At 40.3% G+C, this 17,766-nt stretch overlaps 1 protein-coding gene across 3 annotated transcripts in view; it reads right to left on the bottom strand.

Moving 5' to 3' along the window:
- Window positions 1-1,399: 1,399 nt before the first annotated feature.
- Window positions 1,400-17,766, bottom strand: part of LOC115223177 (CTP synthase 1) — a 52,825-nt gene continuing 36,458 nt past the window's right edge. For all 3 annotated transcript variants that reach the window (XM_029793622.2, XM_029793623.2, XM_036512238.1), the window contains 10 exons: window positions 15,590-15,670; window positions 14,742-14,896; window positions 13,088-13,220; window positions 12,182-12,270; window positions 9,932-10,026; window positions 8,687-8,793; window positions 6,573-6,669; window positions 5,244-5,299; window positions 3,785-3,881; window positions 1,400-2,378 (listed from right to left, as the gene is read on the bottom strand). In XM_029793622.2, the coding sequence (XP_029649482.1) occupies window positions 2,020-2,378; window positions 3,785-3,881; window positions 5,244-5,299; window positions 6,573-6,669; window positions 8,687-8,793; window positions 9,932-10,026; window positions 12,182-12,270; window positions 13,088-13,220; window positions 14,742-14,896; window positions 15,590-15,670 (1,269 nt within the window). In that variant the 3' untranslated portion in view covers window positions 1,400-2,019. The remainder of the gene's footprint in view (window positions 2,379-3,784; window positions 3,882-5,243; window positions 5,300-6,572; window positions 6,670-8,686; window positions 8,794-9,931; window positions 10,027-12,181; window positions 12,271-13,087; window positions 13,221-14,741; window positions 14,897-15,589; window positions 15,671-17,766) is intronic.

Consider the following 17,766-nt stretch of genomic DNA (forward strand, 5'->3'; position numbering starts at 1 on the left):
AAAGCAATGTGGATAAAAAAGCATTAATTTTGGCAGAATAATGTGAACACTAAAGGGTTAAACATCAAATAACAGCAGTATCAACTCAGTGGATCGTGGATATGCTGGTATGTGTCTGGGAGGAATTCTTTTATCGCAATGATTGTTGCCCATGCTGCAGGTGGTGGTGGCCACATTGAACACTTGTAAGACAGGAAATAAAAGTTGATTGTGAGTAAATACTTGTGACTTCGCTGGAGTTCTCTATTGCTTTTCCTTATTAAAATATTGCGTAATGTCATCAGTTCATTCAGTCTGAATAACGGTGTGTGTGTGTGTGTGTGTGTGTGTGTGTATAATCATATATGTACATTTTGTTTCAGTCATTTGACTGTGGCCACACTGGAGCACCATGTACATGATCTCATTCTCGCCCACAAGATCATAAGCGGAAAGTGTAACCTCTCGAAAGAGCTGTTCTTCACTCCTGCTCCAGAGCGTCGGCTGCGGGGTCATTCCGAAAAGCTCTACCTGCGACGATTTCATCTCAATCGAAGGAGAGGAGCTTTCTCCGTCCGGGTTGCGGATCCGTGGAACAAGCTGCCAGACGAGATGGTGAAGATGCCGACGACCGCTTTGTTCAAAGACTCCCTTGACCTCAAGTGGCCTGAACTCTTTACATGAACACCACCCTGTACTTAACTCCATGTCCCCCTACATGGCCTTGCTATTTGCTTTTGAGCCAAATTAACTAACTAACTAACTATCTCTAAAACAAAATTTTTCTTCAAGAACTTAACAAATAATGTATATTAGATAAAATATTTTTCAGTGGACAACTTGACTCCTCTCATGACCAATTCAAAAGTTATTTCTGCCAGTTCCTAAGAGCTTAAAAGGTAAATAAGAACAGTGAACTTCCTGATTGCCATTCTTTCTAATAATTACTATCACATGTATGTCCAGGTGACTGGTATACTCATGTTGGTGAGGTGATCACAGCACCTATGTGCCCAGCTAACCATGCTACCTGTATGTCCGGCTGGTCACAACACCTGTAAAATCAAGCTCATCATAACACCTGTATGTGCAGCTAATTCATCCTATCTTTGATGATACCATCTTCTTTGATAATTTCATTCTCTCTGATAACACCTGTATCCACACCTAACCATGCTACCTCTAAATCCAGCTGATCACCACACCTGTATCCACATCTAATCAAGCTACCTCTACATCCAGCCAATCACGACAGTTGTGGTCATGACACCTGCAAGTAATTATCTATTTTTCTTCATCATCTTTCTCAATGTTTCTTTAGTGAATAACTCAGGTGTTTTCTACAGCAACCACACACACACCAATAGAAACTGAGTGAAGCCTGAATCAATTAAAATTCATTAATAGACACAGAGGGAGATGGGTTAATAACAACTGTGATTAATTAATTAATTCATTTAGCAAAAGCAGGCTAAATTGTTAAAAGGGGTTAGAAGGGAGGAGAGATGAAGAGGGAGGGGTGGGGGAAGTTGATTGGAGCCACCCAAGCACATTACCAGTACTTACAAAATTAAAAAAACAAAAAAACATTTACCGCTCCCTTCCTCTTACACTTTTCTTTCCTCTTCCTCCTTCCCTGAGAGGCACCTCTACCCCCCACTCTCCATCAGTGCCAATAATAATAATAATAATAGAAATTCTTTCCACCATAGGCAGAGGACCTGGAATTTTGATGGAAAGGGGGGTTGGGAAGGAGGAGGGGGGGCAGTCAATTACAGTACCCAACTGGTACTAACTTTGTCAACCCCCTTAACGATGAAAGGTGGAGCTGTCCTCAACAGAATTTCAACTCGCAAATTTCAAAGAGCCAAAAATTATGCCACAAGGCATTTATCTCACATTCTAAGGGTTCTGCCAGTTTCTCACCTTGGGATAAAAATAATTTTCAAAAGGAAGAATATACATATATACAGGTTTATATAAAAACAGAATTATTATTAATTATTATTATTAACATTATTATTATTAATATTATTGTTATTATAATTCACTGTCAGTCCAACCATTCATAGCACCATTTGTTAAAATTCCATTCTCTTTGATAATTCCATTCTCTGTCGGGATTCCATTCTCTTTGATAATACCATTTTCTTTGATAATTCCATTCCCTCTGATGATTCCATTCTGTTTCATGTTAATTTTCCCCCTCACAGACTCGCACAGTTCATCTTCGAATTCATCGGCGTAAGACATCTGCGAAGACAACAGGTTGCCGTGTTTACAGAAGTTCTTCAGCTTGCCCGTCGCCGCTAGCAACAGACCGAGATAGGGAGGTGATGGTTTCAGAGGACGCGAGATGTACTCGGGATGGTACTGCACCGCCACATAGTATGGATGATCTGCAACAAGAACAAGTCAATGGTATTAGACAATTACTGCATGACCTATCAGACAAACTGACCCCCAAGGCCAGATCTGACGGGGTTGAAGTCTTCCCCCGACCAACTTCAGATTTCTAAACGAAACTTTATATAAGCATGGCTGTGTGGTTAAGAAGCTGGACTTCCAACCAAAGGATTTGTAGTTCATTCCAAATAAGCAGCACTTTGAGGAAACAGCCTACTGTGCTTTCAGGACAACCAATACCTTGAGAATGAATTTGGTAGATGGAAACTGTGTGGAAGCCTGTTGTGTGTGTGTATACATGGACACACATGTATATATACATATATGTATACATACATACACATATGTATATGTACATACACATATATGTATGTGTGGAGGCGCAATGGCCCAGTGGTTAGGGCAGTGCACACGTGGTTGTAGGATCGCGGTTTCCATTCCCAGACCAGGAATTGTGAGTGTTTATTGAGTGAAGACAGCTAAAGCTCCATGAGGCTCCAGCAGGGGGTGGCGATCCCAGCTGTACTCTTTCGCCACAACTTTCTCTCACTCTCTCTTCTGTTGGCCTGCTCGCCTAGCCAGCGGGGTGGCGTCATTTGAAGGCTAAAACAATGCAAAGCACATTGTGACCAGCAATGTGTAGCAACATCTGATAGCCTGGTCGGTCACGGTGATCATAGTGATACATGTATATGTTACATATGCATGGTTTAGTGGTTAAGGTGCTGCACTCATGACTGTAAGATCGTGGGTTCGATTCCCAGACCGGGTATTGCATTGTATTCTTGGGCAAAGCACTTCATTTCACATTGCGATTATTTTGACACCTGACATGTGGCACCTGTACAGGTAATATCGATCTGATGGCAGGAGTGAGCTTATCTCTACACAAACATTTGATCACTACAAACAAATCATGTGTTGTTGCTCGGTAAGAAACTGTCATACCCTCATGTCATCTAACGACGGGAGAGTCCGTCATATGTATGTATATATATATATATATATATATATATATATATATATATATATATATATATATATTAGGTTGTTCAGAAAATTCTGTCCAATTCTTCGGAAAAATTTTTTCAAATTTGATTTTTGAGGTGTTATTTTCGTAGAGTTTTTAGACGTAATTTTGCATGCTTAATAATTTATTTGTACACTTCAATAATTTTATATTGATTTCTTTCAGACTATAATTTTGAAATCCTTAATTTCAAACATGAAAAAATAAATGCTTTTACTTTTTTTTTTACATGAATTTAAATGCCAGAGGATTAATGCTGCTATTCTTCCCCCAACTATATCAAGCCTCACCACCACTACTACCCTTACAATTGCCTGTGCTGCCACCACCACCAGGTCAATTCCTAAAATGGTAAGGAGAGAGACTGACCTTCCAGTTCCATTACTTCCATTCTCTTTCCATCTTCGCTCCGACCCCAGAACATCATTCCATGTTTCTCTAATTCTTCAACGTAATCTGGGTTAACCTGGAAAAGACATGAAGAAAATGTGAAAATATTTGTAGAAGGAGACTGTTCTGAAGCAGATCGTGTGTGTGTGTGTGTGTGTGTGTAGGTATGGGTATGCAGTTAAATATTTCACTTTGCAAGCACATGGTTCTACAGCTTCAGTCCCAGTGTCTTCCATTGCCCCAGGCCCACCAATGTGAACCCAGTAAGGGAATTTGGCACATAGAGACTGTGTGGAAGCCCATCATGTATGCAAGCGAGTGCGAACATGTAGGTGAGTGAGTGAGAACGTGTATGCAAGATTGAGAACATGTATGCAAGTGTGTGAGAGAGAGAGAGAGAGAGAGAGAGAGAGAATGTTTGAAAGGTGTGGAAAAGTGGACGTTAAAATAATGAAAACATTATGTGTGGGGGCAGCCCTGCATCTTCTCCACAGCAAGACACTTGATTTCTGACCGTTTCTCATAGCTTAACCTCTCATCACTTGACACAAATCACTTCCCCCCCCCCCAATACTAGACCCCTTCTCTCATTTGAGAGTATCTTTGTCTTGCCAGTTACCAGGTGACCTCACAGGTGCGACATAAAAAGTACCCAGTGCACTGTGATGTGGTAAGCATTATAAAGAGCGTCCGGCTGTAAAAAAACCATTCCTAAGAATACAGCACAGCAGAGCTCAGCGCAGTCTTCTGGCAGGTCAGCTCTGGTCAAATCATGCAATCTATGACAGCATGGAAAACAGACAGGTGCTTGTGAACATGAGTGTCACCTGACTCGTGCTAGGATAGAGAAATGCACATTAAAACAATATACACACACACACACACACACAGTGTATATGTGTGTGCGTGAAGAAAATAATGTTATTTTATTCCACACAGGTAGAAATATAGGAAAAATGGAAGTTGAAAATGCATTGAGAATAGTTAAAATTATATAAGACTAGCAGTATCGCCCGGCGTTGCTCGGGTTTGTAAGGGAAATAACTATAAAGCATTTTTAGAGAGTTATAGCCAAAAAATGGAAAAAAAATTATGGTAAATTTTTTTTTTTAGTTAAAAAGGTCGAGTTGCGTCCCCTAAACAGTCTGTGGTTTGTGTTTCTGATTCTCGACCCCATGTCGAATTAATCGATTTTTTTCAGAACTGGGGGAACTTTTCAAAATTTTCGCTGCGTTAGTTTTGAATTATGACATTGGGCTGTGTGTGTGTGTGTGTCAAGTTTCATCAGAATCGGTTGAAAGCCGTGGTCAGGGTGAGGGTACAACCTGACAGACACACAGAAACACACACAGACAAACTGCCGTTTATATAGAGAGAGATTTAACCGGTTTCAGTTTACACTGATTTTCAAAAGGTTGAAGGTTCAAATGGTACTTACTTCATAGCGATGCCGGTGACGTTCTTCAACAAAATCAACATCTCCATATAATTTCTCTGAAGAAAAAGAGAGATTATTAAACATTATCATCTGCTGGAGTCATAGCTCTTTCGTTATGTTTCTGATGAAATACAGTCGTTATTTAAATTAAATTTGAAAATGAAGAAGAATTAAGCAGAATCATCATCATCGTTTAACGTCCGTTCTCCATGCTAGTAGCATGGGTTGGACGGTTCGACCGGGGGATCTGGGAAGCCAGAAGGCTGCACCAGGCTCCAGTCTGATCTGGCAGTTTCTACAGCTGGATGCCCTTCCTAACGCCAACCCAATAACAAGTGTTTATTTTGATGGAAGTTTACACTTTACACTTTAGCATCCAAATTACTATCAAATGTAAAGCCTATTTATTCACACCGCGACAACAACACACACACCCACACGTTTCAAACCTGGTACTTATCCCATTGGTCTCTTTTGCCGAATCACTACGCTGAGGGGGTGGGTGGGTGGGTGCAAACACACCAACACCGGTTGTCAAGCAGTGTGGTGAGGCTGGGACACACACGTTCAAATACTCGCACAAGCGGCAGCCTTTGTTCAGTCAGTTTCCATCAACTCAGAAGACTTTGGTCATCCCGAGACTATTGTAAAAGACACTTCTTGCTCAAGGTGCCATACAGTAGGACTGAACCCAGAACCACAAGGCTGGGAAGTGTGTGTGTGTGTGTGTGTGTGTGTGTGTGTGTGTGTGTGTGTGTGTGTATTGAAGCTTCTACAAAATCTAAACATACACGAATAGTCTGCCACCCGAATGCTATTTTGAGGCTACAGTTGAATTAAAAAATACCAATTTCTTTATTACCCACAAGGGGCTAAACAAGGACAGACATAGGTATTAAGTCAATTACATTGACTCCAGTGCGTAACTGGTACTTAATTTATCGACCCCGAAAGGATGAAAGGCAAAGTCGACCATGGCAGAATTTGAACTCACAACGTAACGACGAAATATGGCTGCGCATTTCGCCCGGCGTGCTAACGTTTCTGCCAGCTTGCCGTACCATCACCATCATCATCGTTTAACGTCCGCTTTCCATGCTAGCATGGGTTGGACGGTTTCACTGAGGGCTGGCGAACCAGATAACTGCACCAGGCTCCAGTCTTGATCTGGCAGAGTTTCTGCTATAATGTATCGCCCAATAACCTTTAACGCTACTTAATCACCAATAACAACACATGCTGGTCAAGATTCTTCATTTCCATTGGTCCTGACCAATGATTGATTGTAGAACTGATTAACAACAACAAAACAGAAAAAAGTCAACTTACTTGTGATTGATTTATTGCTTCTGAAGATCGTTTTCCTTTTCCCCAGTCGCATTGTTCCTCCTAATTTACCAGGATTGTGCTCCGGCATTTCAATAACCTTAAATAAGATAAAGAATCATATGGTAACAAACTGTAGGACATCATTACTAAATAATGATCAACCCATTAGTGTTTAACCCTTTAGCATTTAAACCGGCCATATCCGGCCAAAAGTATTCTGCCTGTTTTATGTTCAAACTGGCCATATCTGGTCTCTCACACCAACCCTACAATCTCATCTTAAAAATTAACAGCTACCTCATCAAAATCTCATAGCTACAAGATAATGCATGATTAGTTCAAAACATTGTGGATAAAAAAGGATCAATTTTGGCAGAATAATGCGAACACTAAAGGGTTAAACTGGCCACATCCGGCCCCTATGTTCCAGCTGTTTTATGTTCAAACTGACCTTACCCAGCCTCTTAGACCTACCCCTAAAATGTCCTAAAACTAAAACAAAACCATTGAAGTGTTAATGCTACAAGATAATGCATGATTAATTCAAGGCAATATGAATAAATAATAAGCAATACATTTGACAGAAAATTCTTAATGCTAAAAGGTTTAAGAACTCAGCATCATTACTAAATGATCAAAGAATTTTATGGCATCATTACCCAATAATCATCATCATCATCGTTTAACATCCGTTCTCCACGCTAGCACGGGTTGGATGGTTCGACCGGGGTCTGGGAAGCCAGAAGGCTGCACCAGGCTCCAGTCTGATCTGGCAGATTTTCTACAGCTGGATGCCCTTCCTAACGCCAACCACTCCGCGAGTGTAGTGGGTGCTTTTTACGTGCCACCTGCACAGGTGCCAGGAGGGTCCGGCATCGGCCACGATCGGTTGGAGCTTTTAACGTGCCACCAGCACGGGAGCCAACAACGGCCACGTTCGGATGGTGATTTTTATGTGCCACCAGCACAGGTATCACAACTACTATTTCCATTGATATTTATTTCGATGTTCATGTTCATGTTCTTAAACAAAGAATTTTATGCACCAAAGAATTATATAGCATCATTAACAAAATAACTTCCAAAGAATTCTATGCCATCATTACCAAACAACAAAGAATTACAAGGTGTCATTATCAAATAATAATAAACAAGGGGGAATATGGTGTCAGAGATGGTGAAAAGCATCGACAATGTACCATTTTTGTTTCTTACGTCCCCCAATGTTCATCAAAATGAAATTACACCAGAAGAGTCAATGTTGCCATTTAACCTTCCATAGAAATATCAGGAACAAACTAGAGCTTATTTGATCAATTCTACTCCACACACCTCTCACAGAATTTTGGTCTTCCTGGAGTTGATGCCAAACGCTTGTACCAAATAGACAATATTCTTTTCTTATTATTATTATTATTATTATTATTATTAAGGCAGTGAAATGGCAGAATTGTTAGCACGCTGGACGAAATCCTTAGCAGTATTTCGCCTGTCACTGCATTCAGAGTTCAAATTCCACTAAGGTCAACTTTGACTTTCATCACTTTGGGGTCAATAAATGAAGTACCAGTGAAACAGTGGGGTTTATATAGTCAACTAGTGCCCTCCCCCATATTTCAGGCCTAGAGCCTTTAGTAAAAAGGATTATTATTATTATTATTAAGGCAGCGAACTGGCAGAATCTTTACCATGCTGGACGAAATGCTTAACAGTATTTCGCCCATCGCTGCGTTTGAGGTTCAAAATTCCATTGAGGTCAGTTTTGCTTTTCGTCCTTTCTGGGTCGATAAATTAAGTACCAGTGAAACACTGAGGTCAATGAAATTGACAAGACCCTTCGCACCAAATTTCAGGTCTTGAACCTTTAGTAGAAAGGGTTATTAATATTAATAGAAAGGTGAAGGCAGCAAGCTGCCATGCGGGGCAAAATGCTCTGTGGCATCTCACCTGTTTTCGCAGGGTTCAAATGCCACCTTTTATCTTTCTGGGGTTGATAAAAAAAAAAAAAAAAAAAAAAAAGGACCAGCTGAGATTTGTAGGGTATGTGTAAGACTGGCTGTGGGGTATGCGTAAAAAGAAACTGTAATGTGAAGTAATTTGGGGAGTCAACCTACCACAGGGGATGTTGTGTCAGGGTTAAATTCAGTAGAACTGGCATCTTCCATTCCAAGAACATTGCGAGCAAATTCAACAACAGCACACTGCAGGCCGAGACAAATTCCTGAAATGAAATTGAGGAGATGAATAAAATATTAACATTCTGCATTTGCTCAACACAAAACGGTTTTCTCATCACAACACTTACACAATTGGGTCCATACATGTATATGCATGGGCAAAAATGCATTCTGTTCCTTTATTCCAAAGTTAAGGTTTTTACTTCATTGCTACATGGGCTCCCACAAACACACACTCTTTTACATGTTCCAGTCATTTGACTGTGGCCATGCTGGAGCACAGCCTTTAGTCGAAGAAATTGGGCCCCCAAGACTTATTCTTTGTAAGCTTAGTACTTATTTTATCAATCTCGTTTGTCCAACTGCTAAGCTTTGGGGTCATAAACACACCAACATCAGTTACCAAGCAATGGTATTGGGGAACAAACACATACAAATATATATATATACACACACACATACACACGATGGGCTTCTTTCAGATTCCATCTACCAAATCCACTTACAAGGCTGTAGAAGACACTTGCTCACACTGGTGCATGTACTCAATGTAGTTCTCAGGAAGATTCTACCTGACATTGAATTTGACATGGTTGGCCCATCTGAATTACTACTCATTTTTGTCAGATGAGTGGACTGGAGCAACGTGAAATAAAGTGTCTTGCTCAAGGACACACCACGCTGTTGGGAATAAATCTCAATCTTATGATCATGAACCAAATGTCCACCAAACATTAAGCCACGGGTTTTCCACGTATATACACATATACAACCCGAGAAAGGACAGCAGGGGAGACAACTAGAGAGTAAGACTCAGTGGGAGGAAACAATCTGACAGAAAGGAGGAAGGAGGAGAGGACTGGAGAGCAAGAGGCAGCAGGAGACAATCTGATGGAAAGGAGATGGGAGATGACCAGGGTGGGAAGACATGACCAGAGAAAGAGAGGCTGAGGGAGGAGACAAACAGTGCAAGAGGCAGAGGGAGGAGACAACCTGAGAGCGAGAGGCAGAGGGAGATAACCTGAGAAAACCCAGTGGGAGGAGACAACTGAGAGCAAGAGGTGGTGGGTGGAGACGACCTGAGAGTGAGAGGTGGCAAGAGGAGACAACCAGAGAGCAAAATGCAGAGAGAGGAGGCTGGAAGGTGGGGAGTAGTAGAATAACCTAAGATGATTTACATACCCAAATATGGAATTTTGTTCGTTCGAGCCCATTTAGCGGCCTGGATTTTGCCATTTGTTCCACGGATGCCAAAGCCTCCAGGGACTAGAATTCCACTGCAATGTAAAAATAACGACATTTACTCTAATTACCAGCTGATAATTATTATACTAATTAATCTACAATACTACTGAAACACACAGGAGGGAGGAAAGGGTAGAGGGGGGAAAACCAGAAGGATAGAGAGGAGCACTTGTTTGGTTTAATAGTCAGAGATTTGTCAGAAAATGGTGGAACTGCCTGATTAAGTGATTGTCTTGGATTCTTAGAGAATCAGAAATTGAAGAGCATAAAGCACCAAGCCACCTTTATACAGTTTGCATTCTGTAATTAAGAGCTCAATGAATACTGGTACCTGTAATATACTCGTGCCAATTCAATGAGAAAATTGTCATAGAAAGATGGATGGTACTATTGGTCAAAAGATGCCTGATTTAAGAACAAAAGACATGAAAATTTTCTGTACACTGTGAAGGCTGCTAAAAAGATTAGAACTTGTAACACTGAGGTCAGCAGCTCAGAGTCACAGTGGGAAAATCTTATATTTTGACCTTTTTGATACCAACTTGTCCAAGATTGCCTATGGTTCCATGATACAAATTTCCGTGTTTCAAAACGATCTAAATTAAAATCTACCTTAATTTATGTTCCAAACTCCATATTAAGAATAGCAGTTGACTAAAATTATCTTCAAAATTAATTAAAACAGAGGCAGTGCAATTTAAAAGAAATATGGTAACAAAATGGATAATTGGCTGGATCCGAGAATTCCCCCACCTCTTAATTGACTTTCCCAGGAACTAAACTCCTGAAATTTAGTAAATGTTAGGAATAGCGATAAGGTGAAAATAACAACATAGCAAAACATTAAGAATCAACAAATGGCAGAGACTTTCCATTCTAAGGGAAAGAAAACTTCGAATCCACCTCAGAGAGTTTTCAAACTTATTTAGACCTTATCAACCATCTCTGAGAAGTAATTGGCAAAACAGAGTCCTGGAGCTGTTTTGTGAAATAACAGGTTACCAACAAGACTAAATGGGGGAGGGGAGAGAGAGCGACAATGTGTGTGTGTGTGTGAAACTTCAGTTACATTCAATAAATTCCTTTAGTCACAACAAAGTGTTTCTTCATCTGTTACAATAATGTGTAACAACAACAAATGCTTTTCAAAATATATATATATATATATATATATATATATATATATATATATATATGGTGGAGGCGCAATGGCCCAGTGGTTAGGGCAGCGGACTCGCGGTCGCAGGATCGCGGTTTTGATTCCCAGACCGGGCGTTGTGAGTGTTTATTGAGCGAAAAACACCTAAAAGCTCCACGAGGTTCGGCAGGGAGTGGTGATCCCTGTTGTACTCTTTCACCACTCTTTCTTCTGTTGGCCTGCTCGCTTAGCCAGCAAGGTGGCATCATTCGAAGGCTAAAACAATGCGAACGCATTGTGACCAGCAATGTGTAACAACATCTGATGGTCTGGTCGGTCACGTGATATATATATATTTATATATATATATATATATATATGTACATCCATCATACATACACACACACACACACCACACAAATACAAATTCATTAATGTGAATATGTTGTTGATCGTCTATTTGGTAGATTTTTTTTCCTGTCCTCGCTGAACACATACCATCAACGAGAGAGATTTTGTAATATATTTATGTATGTACGGATAGCTTCATACACACAAATGCACACATTCATTAAATGTGTGTGCATGCACACGCGCGCGAGGGAGTGCTGAAAAGTTCCTGGTTTGGGGTAAAAGAAGATACAGGAGGATCAGTTAACTGTGATTTTATTTAATGTATTCCCCTCTCAGATTTACACATCTATTGCAGGGGTCTTTCAGTTTTTCAAAGCCCTCCAACGAGGCATTTGGCAATGTCCCTAAAACCAGGAACTTTTCAAGACCCCGCCCCATGGCACGTAAAAAGCACCAACCGATCGTGGCCATTGCCAGCCTCCCCTTGCATGTAAAAAGTATCCATGACACTCACGGAGTGGTTGGCGTTAGGAAGGGCATCCAGCTGTAGAAACACTGCCAGATCAGACTGGAGCCTGGTGCAGCCTCCTGGTTTCCCAGACCCTGGTCGAACCGTCCAACCCATGCTAGCATGGAAAACGGATGTTAAACGATGATGATGATGATATCCTCACAAATTGCAAGAGACTACTCACTTGGATCCAACCAATTGGTGCCAAGCCTCATGATATTTACTTGGATTCTCTTTCTGGGTCTCCAGTTCCAGATCATCTGCTTCTATGTACTGCAATAAAAACAGAATCATTATCACCACCATCATTATTAACATTTTTGATACCAATCCATCAAAGACCATCTCACCATAAAAAAATTTTTTTTAAACTCTATTTGAAAGTGTTTATATTTAAAGCATTTCATTCAGTTCTATTTCCCAACATCCATTTAATTATTTTCATTATTTTCAAAATTCATTGAAATACATGAAATAAAACTCTGCTTGCGAAGACCTGTACTAAATTCTTTATATTTTCAAATTTAATTGAAACAAAGGGCACGTAAAAGCACCATCCGTTCGCGTCCGTTGCCAGCATCGCCTGGCCCCGTGCCGGTGACACGTAAAAGCACCATCCGTTCGTGTCCGTTGCCAGCCTCGCCTGGCCCCGTGCCGGTGACACGTAAAAGCACCATCCGTTCGTGGCCGTTTGCCAGCTCTGTCTGGCACCTGTGCAGGTGGCACGTAAAAAAACACCCACTACACTCGCGGAGTGGTTGGCGTTAGGAAGGGCATCCAGCCATAGAAACACTGCCAGATCTGACTGGGCCTGACGAAGCCTTCCAGCTTCACGGACCCCAGTTGACCCGTCCAACCCATGCTAGCATGGAAAGCGGACGCTAAATGATGATGATGATGATGCATGTTTTAAAAGAAATATGATAACCAACACCCACCCCATAAACCACAATTTCACAGTAGCTAGGTAGGTACATTTATTAATGTCATACCTTCCTACCTACCTAGCTACCGTGATTTAAGTTACTATGTAACATAAATTACTGTGTTATTACTATTAATGAAATACAAAAACATTCGCAGTGCTTACCCTTAAATTGAGACGATGGTTGACAGCAAGGGAAGAATGCTTCAAGGCTTTTATGACCGAAGCGTAAGCGTCTTCTAGTTGTGTGTATTTACCAACCAAAGCTATGGTGACGTCCTTCAATAAACGGTCATACCTGTAACATAAACAGTCAACCAATGTAACAACGGTCACATCTGCAACATAAACAACACAGCAATACATAACGAAAGTAATATTGTCACCATCGTCATCATCCGCCTCCCATACTGGCATAGGTTCCAGGTTCAATCCCACTGCACAGCATCTTGGGGGCAAGTGTCTTCTACTATAGCCTCGGGCTGACCAAAGCATTGTGAGTGGATTTGGCTGGTTGGAACATAAAATGAGTAGCATGTGCAGGCCAGATATGTGAAAGGGTTAAAGGTGATGATGGCGACGACGACAATGTCAGTTATCTCTATATTCACTCTACAGAAACTTACTTGTTAGACGCAGATGAAAATCTACAACCAAGATCAGCAATACCTATTTCTTTATTGCCCACAAGGGGCTAAACACAGAGGGGACGAACAAGGACAGACAAACGGATTAAGTCGATTACATCGACCCCAGTGCGTAATTGGTACTTAATTTATCGACCCCGAAAGTATGAAAGGCAAAGTCGACCTCGGCGGAATTTGAACTCAGAACGTAACGGCAGACGAAATACGGCTACGCATTTCGCCTGGCGTGCTAACGGTTCTGCCAGCTTGCTGCCTCAACAATATCACAAGACAAGACATGATGCTACAGCTTTCCAAAAACGGTAATTGGCAGAAATAAACGAGGTGTTGTAATCAATATGGAACGGTCCATCAGTGCTATATAAAAAACGTTAATTCAGACAAATTAGGTTAATACCAAATTGGGTTTTTTTTTTTTTTCTGCGTTGGCAAAGAACCAGGAATTGGTAGGAAATGAATAAAAGTTGCATCAATTCCAGTACGACAAGAAAGAAACAATATTACTCCATGTTTTAACTTCAGGTTAGACAGGATTGTGAAGGGGGAACAATCAAAGGCATTCTAACCATGACCATCACTTAGTACTTTAATATCCAACACTACATTATCTTCTATTTTTCTGTTTTATTTTTTGCCAACCGATTGGAGATCACCCTTGGTTCTTTGATATAAAGTGATTTTAAATAAAAACCTTCCATCGAAATTTCATGTTAAATTAAATTCCAAACACAAACTCCAAATAAGTTATTTTACTAAATCTGTGTGTGTGTACATATATATGTGTATATATATATATATATATATATATATATACACACACAAACACAATATACACACACGCAATATACATACACATACACACACGTACACATATATACATACACATACATATATTCACACATATACACATATATATACATACACATATATTACACACACACCCATACATACATATGCACAACAGGCTTCTTTCAGCTTTGTCTACCAAACCCATTCACAAGGTTCTAGTTAACCTCAGGATTTTAGAAGATCCTTACCCCGAAAGTGCCATGCAGTGGGACTGAACCTAAAAGCTTCTTCCCCATGCAGCCACATCCATTAAGAAAGCTTAATCCACAAAATAATTCATTAATCAAAACAAAGAGAGACTTCGTAGAATTATCCTCACTCACCTGTCAGCCAAATTCCTCCAGTTTGACAACAGATACTTGTGTTGACATTGTGGCATTTCTAGATTTAAGCGCTTCTGAAAGAACTCCACCACTTTTTCTTCTTGTAACAAGAGAGGCACTCGATAGACAGAAGTCACATCATGTACACCGATTACCTAAACAGAACCATGTCAACGTATATTAATTCAAATGCCACGAACGACAATCGTGTTCCACAGGACATAATTACTTTGGAAATTATTTGGAATTAAAAATCAAGTTGAAGAGATTAACATGCAAAATATAGAAGCAGTCTTCAGGTAGTTTCAGCCTTTTTTATTTTCAACTCACCTGTGACACCCCACCCCCGCCCTGGTTACAGTACAATTCTATATTTAAGAGATGAGGAATTACATACATTATTTACATTTGACGAATATTTGTCCTCATCTCGTTTGTTGTTAACACAAAATTTTGGCTGATATACCCTCCAGCCTTCATCAGGTGTCTTGGGGTATTTTCGAACCTGCGTTCTCATTCCTAAAGTATTTTTTGATATCATTATTATTATTATTCCAGGCAGTGACCTGAATAATAATAACATTGAAAAATACCTTAGGAATGAGAATCCAGGTTAGAAATTTCCCCAAGACACCTGATGAAGACTGGAGGGTATATCAGCCAAAACGTTGTGTTAACAACAAACAAGACGAGGACATATATCCGTCAAAGCAGCCACACACACACACACACACACACGTGTGCGCAAACAAACGTGTGTATGATCTGACACAAGATCTCGCAGTCAGCCCTAAGCTAACAGAAAAGTAATATTAAGACCAACAAAGATTTTCAAGGACAGGACTCACCTGGTCTGGTAGAACATGGCAAAATAAGGAAATTTTTTCACGGACGGAAGCAGGGATCTTCCTTTCACTTCGGCAAACAATCTAGAAGAAAAACAGAGAAAAATTTTAAAAGCCACAAAAACAAAACAAAAAACAATACATACAATGCAGTATACTCTTACTCTTTTACTTGTTTCAGTCGTTTGACTGCGGCCATGCTGGAGCACCGCCTTTAATCGAGCAACTCGACGCCAGGACTTATTCTTTTGTAAGCCCAGTACTTATTCTATCGGTCTGTTTTGCCGAACCGCTAAGTAACGGGGACATAAACACACCAGCATCGGTTGTCAAGCAATGCTAGGGGACATACAGACACACAAACACACACACGCATATATATATATATATAATATATATATATATATATATACATATATACGACGGGCTTCTTTCAGTTTCCGTCTACCAAATCCACTCACAAGGCTTTGGTCGGCCCGAGGCTATAGTAGAAGACACTTGCCCAAGGTGCCACGCAGTGGGACTGAACCCGGAACCATGTGGTTGGTAGACAAGCTACTTACCACACAGCCACTCACTCCTGCGCCTAAGTAGCGAGTATATATATAAAATTCTAAAATCTTTCTTCCCCAATTCTTTTAAGGTGGTGCTCCAGCATGGCCACAGTCAAATGACTGAAACAAGTACAAGAATAAATTGTTTTTTGTTGTTCCAAATTATTTTTCTAAGACATCTTTTGAAGCATATTTCATTCGTCACTAACTTGTGTTCCTTTAAAACCGATTTTGCGCTCCGAACGAAATATTGCAAATAAACATTGCTCATACGATGTCGCTCATTTACAACCATCCCACGATGTCCAGACAAGGGTCTTTCCCTTGCTCTCTCTCTCTCTCTCTCTCTCGCTTTCCCTCCACCTTTCTTAATATCTCGTTACTTTGGATATCATTTTCGATTAGCCTTGCTTATACACGTCACATCTCAAATATTGTCTCAAAGCCATAAAGCCTTTGTGTATCTCTCTCTATATAAACGGAAGTTTGTCTGTGTGTCTGTCAGGTTGTACCCTCACCCTGACCACGGCTTTCAACCGATTCTGATGAAACTTGACACACACATAGCCCAATGTCATAATTCAAAACTAACGCAGCAAAAATTTTGAAAAGTTCCCCCAGTTCTGAAAAAAATTGATAAATTCGGCATGGGGTCGAGAATCTAAGCTTTTTATTTGCAACACATTTTCTGTTATAGTTTTAGCAACTTTCAATCGATTTTCACCAAACTCAAGGTGAAGCTTAATGTTACCCTAAGAAACTTAATTCTGACGTTAGTTTTCCATGCAATACCTTACCATCAGAAAAAATCATGCCATTTTGGGAAATCGCGTTCAAATTCAAGAGGACATATTTTCAACAATATCTTTCACAAATTGGCAGGAATTTTTTTTAAATTCACAGCGAGCATTATGTCTGCTCCAGGGGCTCTTACATACCCGGGCAATGCCGGGCTATGCTGCTAGTATATTATATATGTACCAACTACTGGTGTTATTTTCTGTTTATCAGTTCCTGTTATCTTGTTCTGTCATCGTTTATCATTCGTTACATTCACTCATTAGTCACTGACTCCACGTTCACTCATTCATTTGCAGCAGCTTTTTGCTGCTGACACCACCAAAATGGACAATCTTTTTAAAGGCATGAAACTGTGATGACTTCAGGACAGATTCTGACAAAGAAAGTATACCCCGCGTCTTGGGTGCAATTTTTCCATATGTTCCTTTCTCATCCTACTGCGTCATTTTTAAAAATCTATGGTAAACCTATGAAACAGCCATACAAACAAGGCAAATTCAACTATTCCTCAATAGACTGAAAGAAAAAAACTAGCAGCCTTAATTGGTTTTCAAACCCTGTTGGGCTCCGATAAGCTATCTACATCACTTGATGAATCCCAGAGAAATTCGTCTGTTCATGTACACAGCATAAACCTGTGGCTACAGAGAAGTGGAGCAACTGCTTTGCATACAAGTGTTTATCACTTTAATATCAGCTGCCTATCCGATGGGGATCTCAGTCCATACAGTATCAAGGTACGATATATGTAAACCTACACAACAGGCATACAATCAAAGCAAATTTAACCATTCCTCCATAGACTGAAAAAAACAGGTGTGAAAG

This window comes from Octopus sinensis, linkage group LG22 (genome assembly GCF_006345805.1).
Source record: "Octopus sinensis linkage group LG22, ASM634580v1, whole genome shotgun sequence".
Taxonomy (NCBI): Eukaryota; Metazoa; Mollusca; class Cephalopoda; order Octopoda; family Octopodidae; genus Octopus; species Octopus sinensis.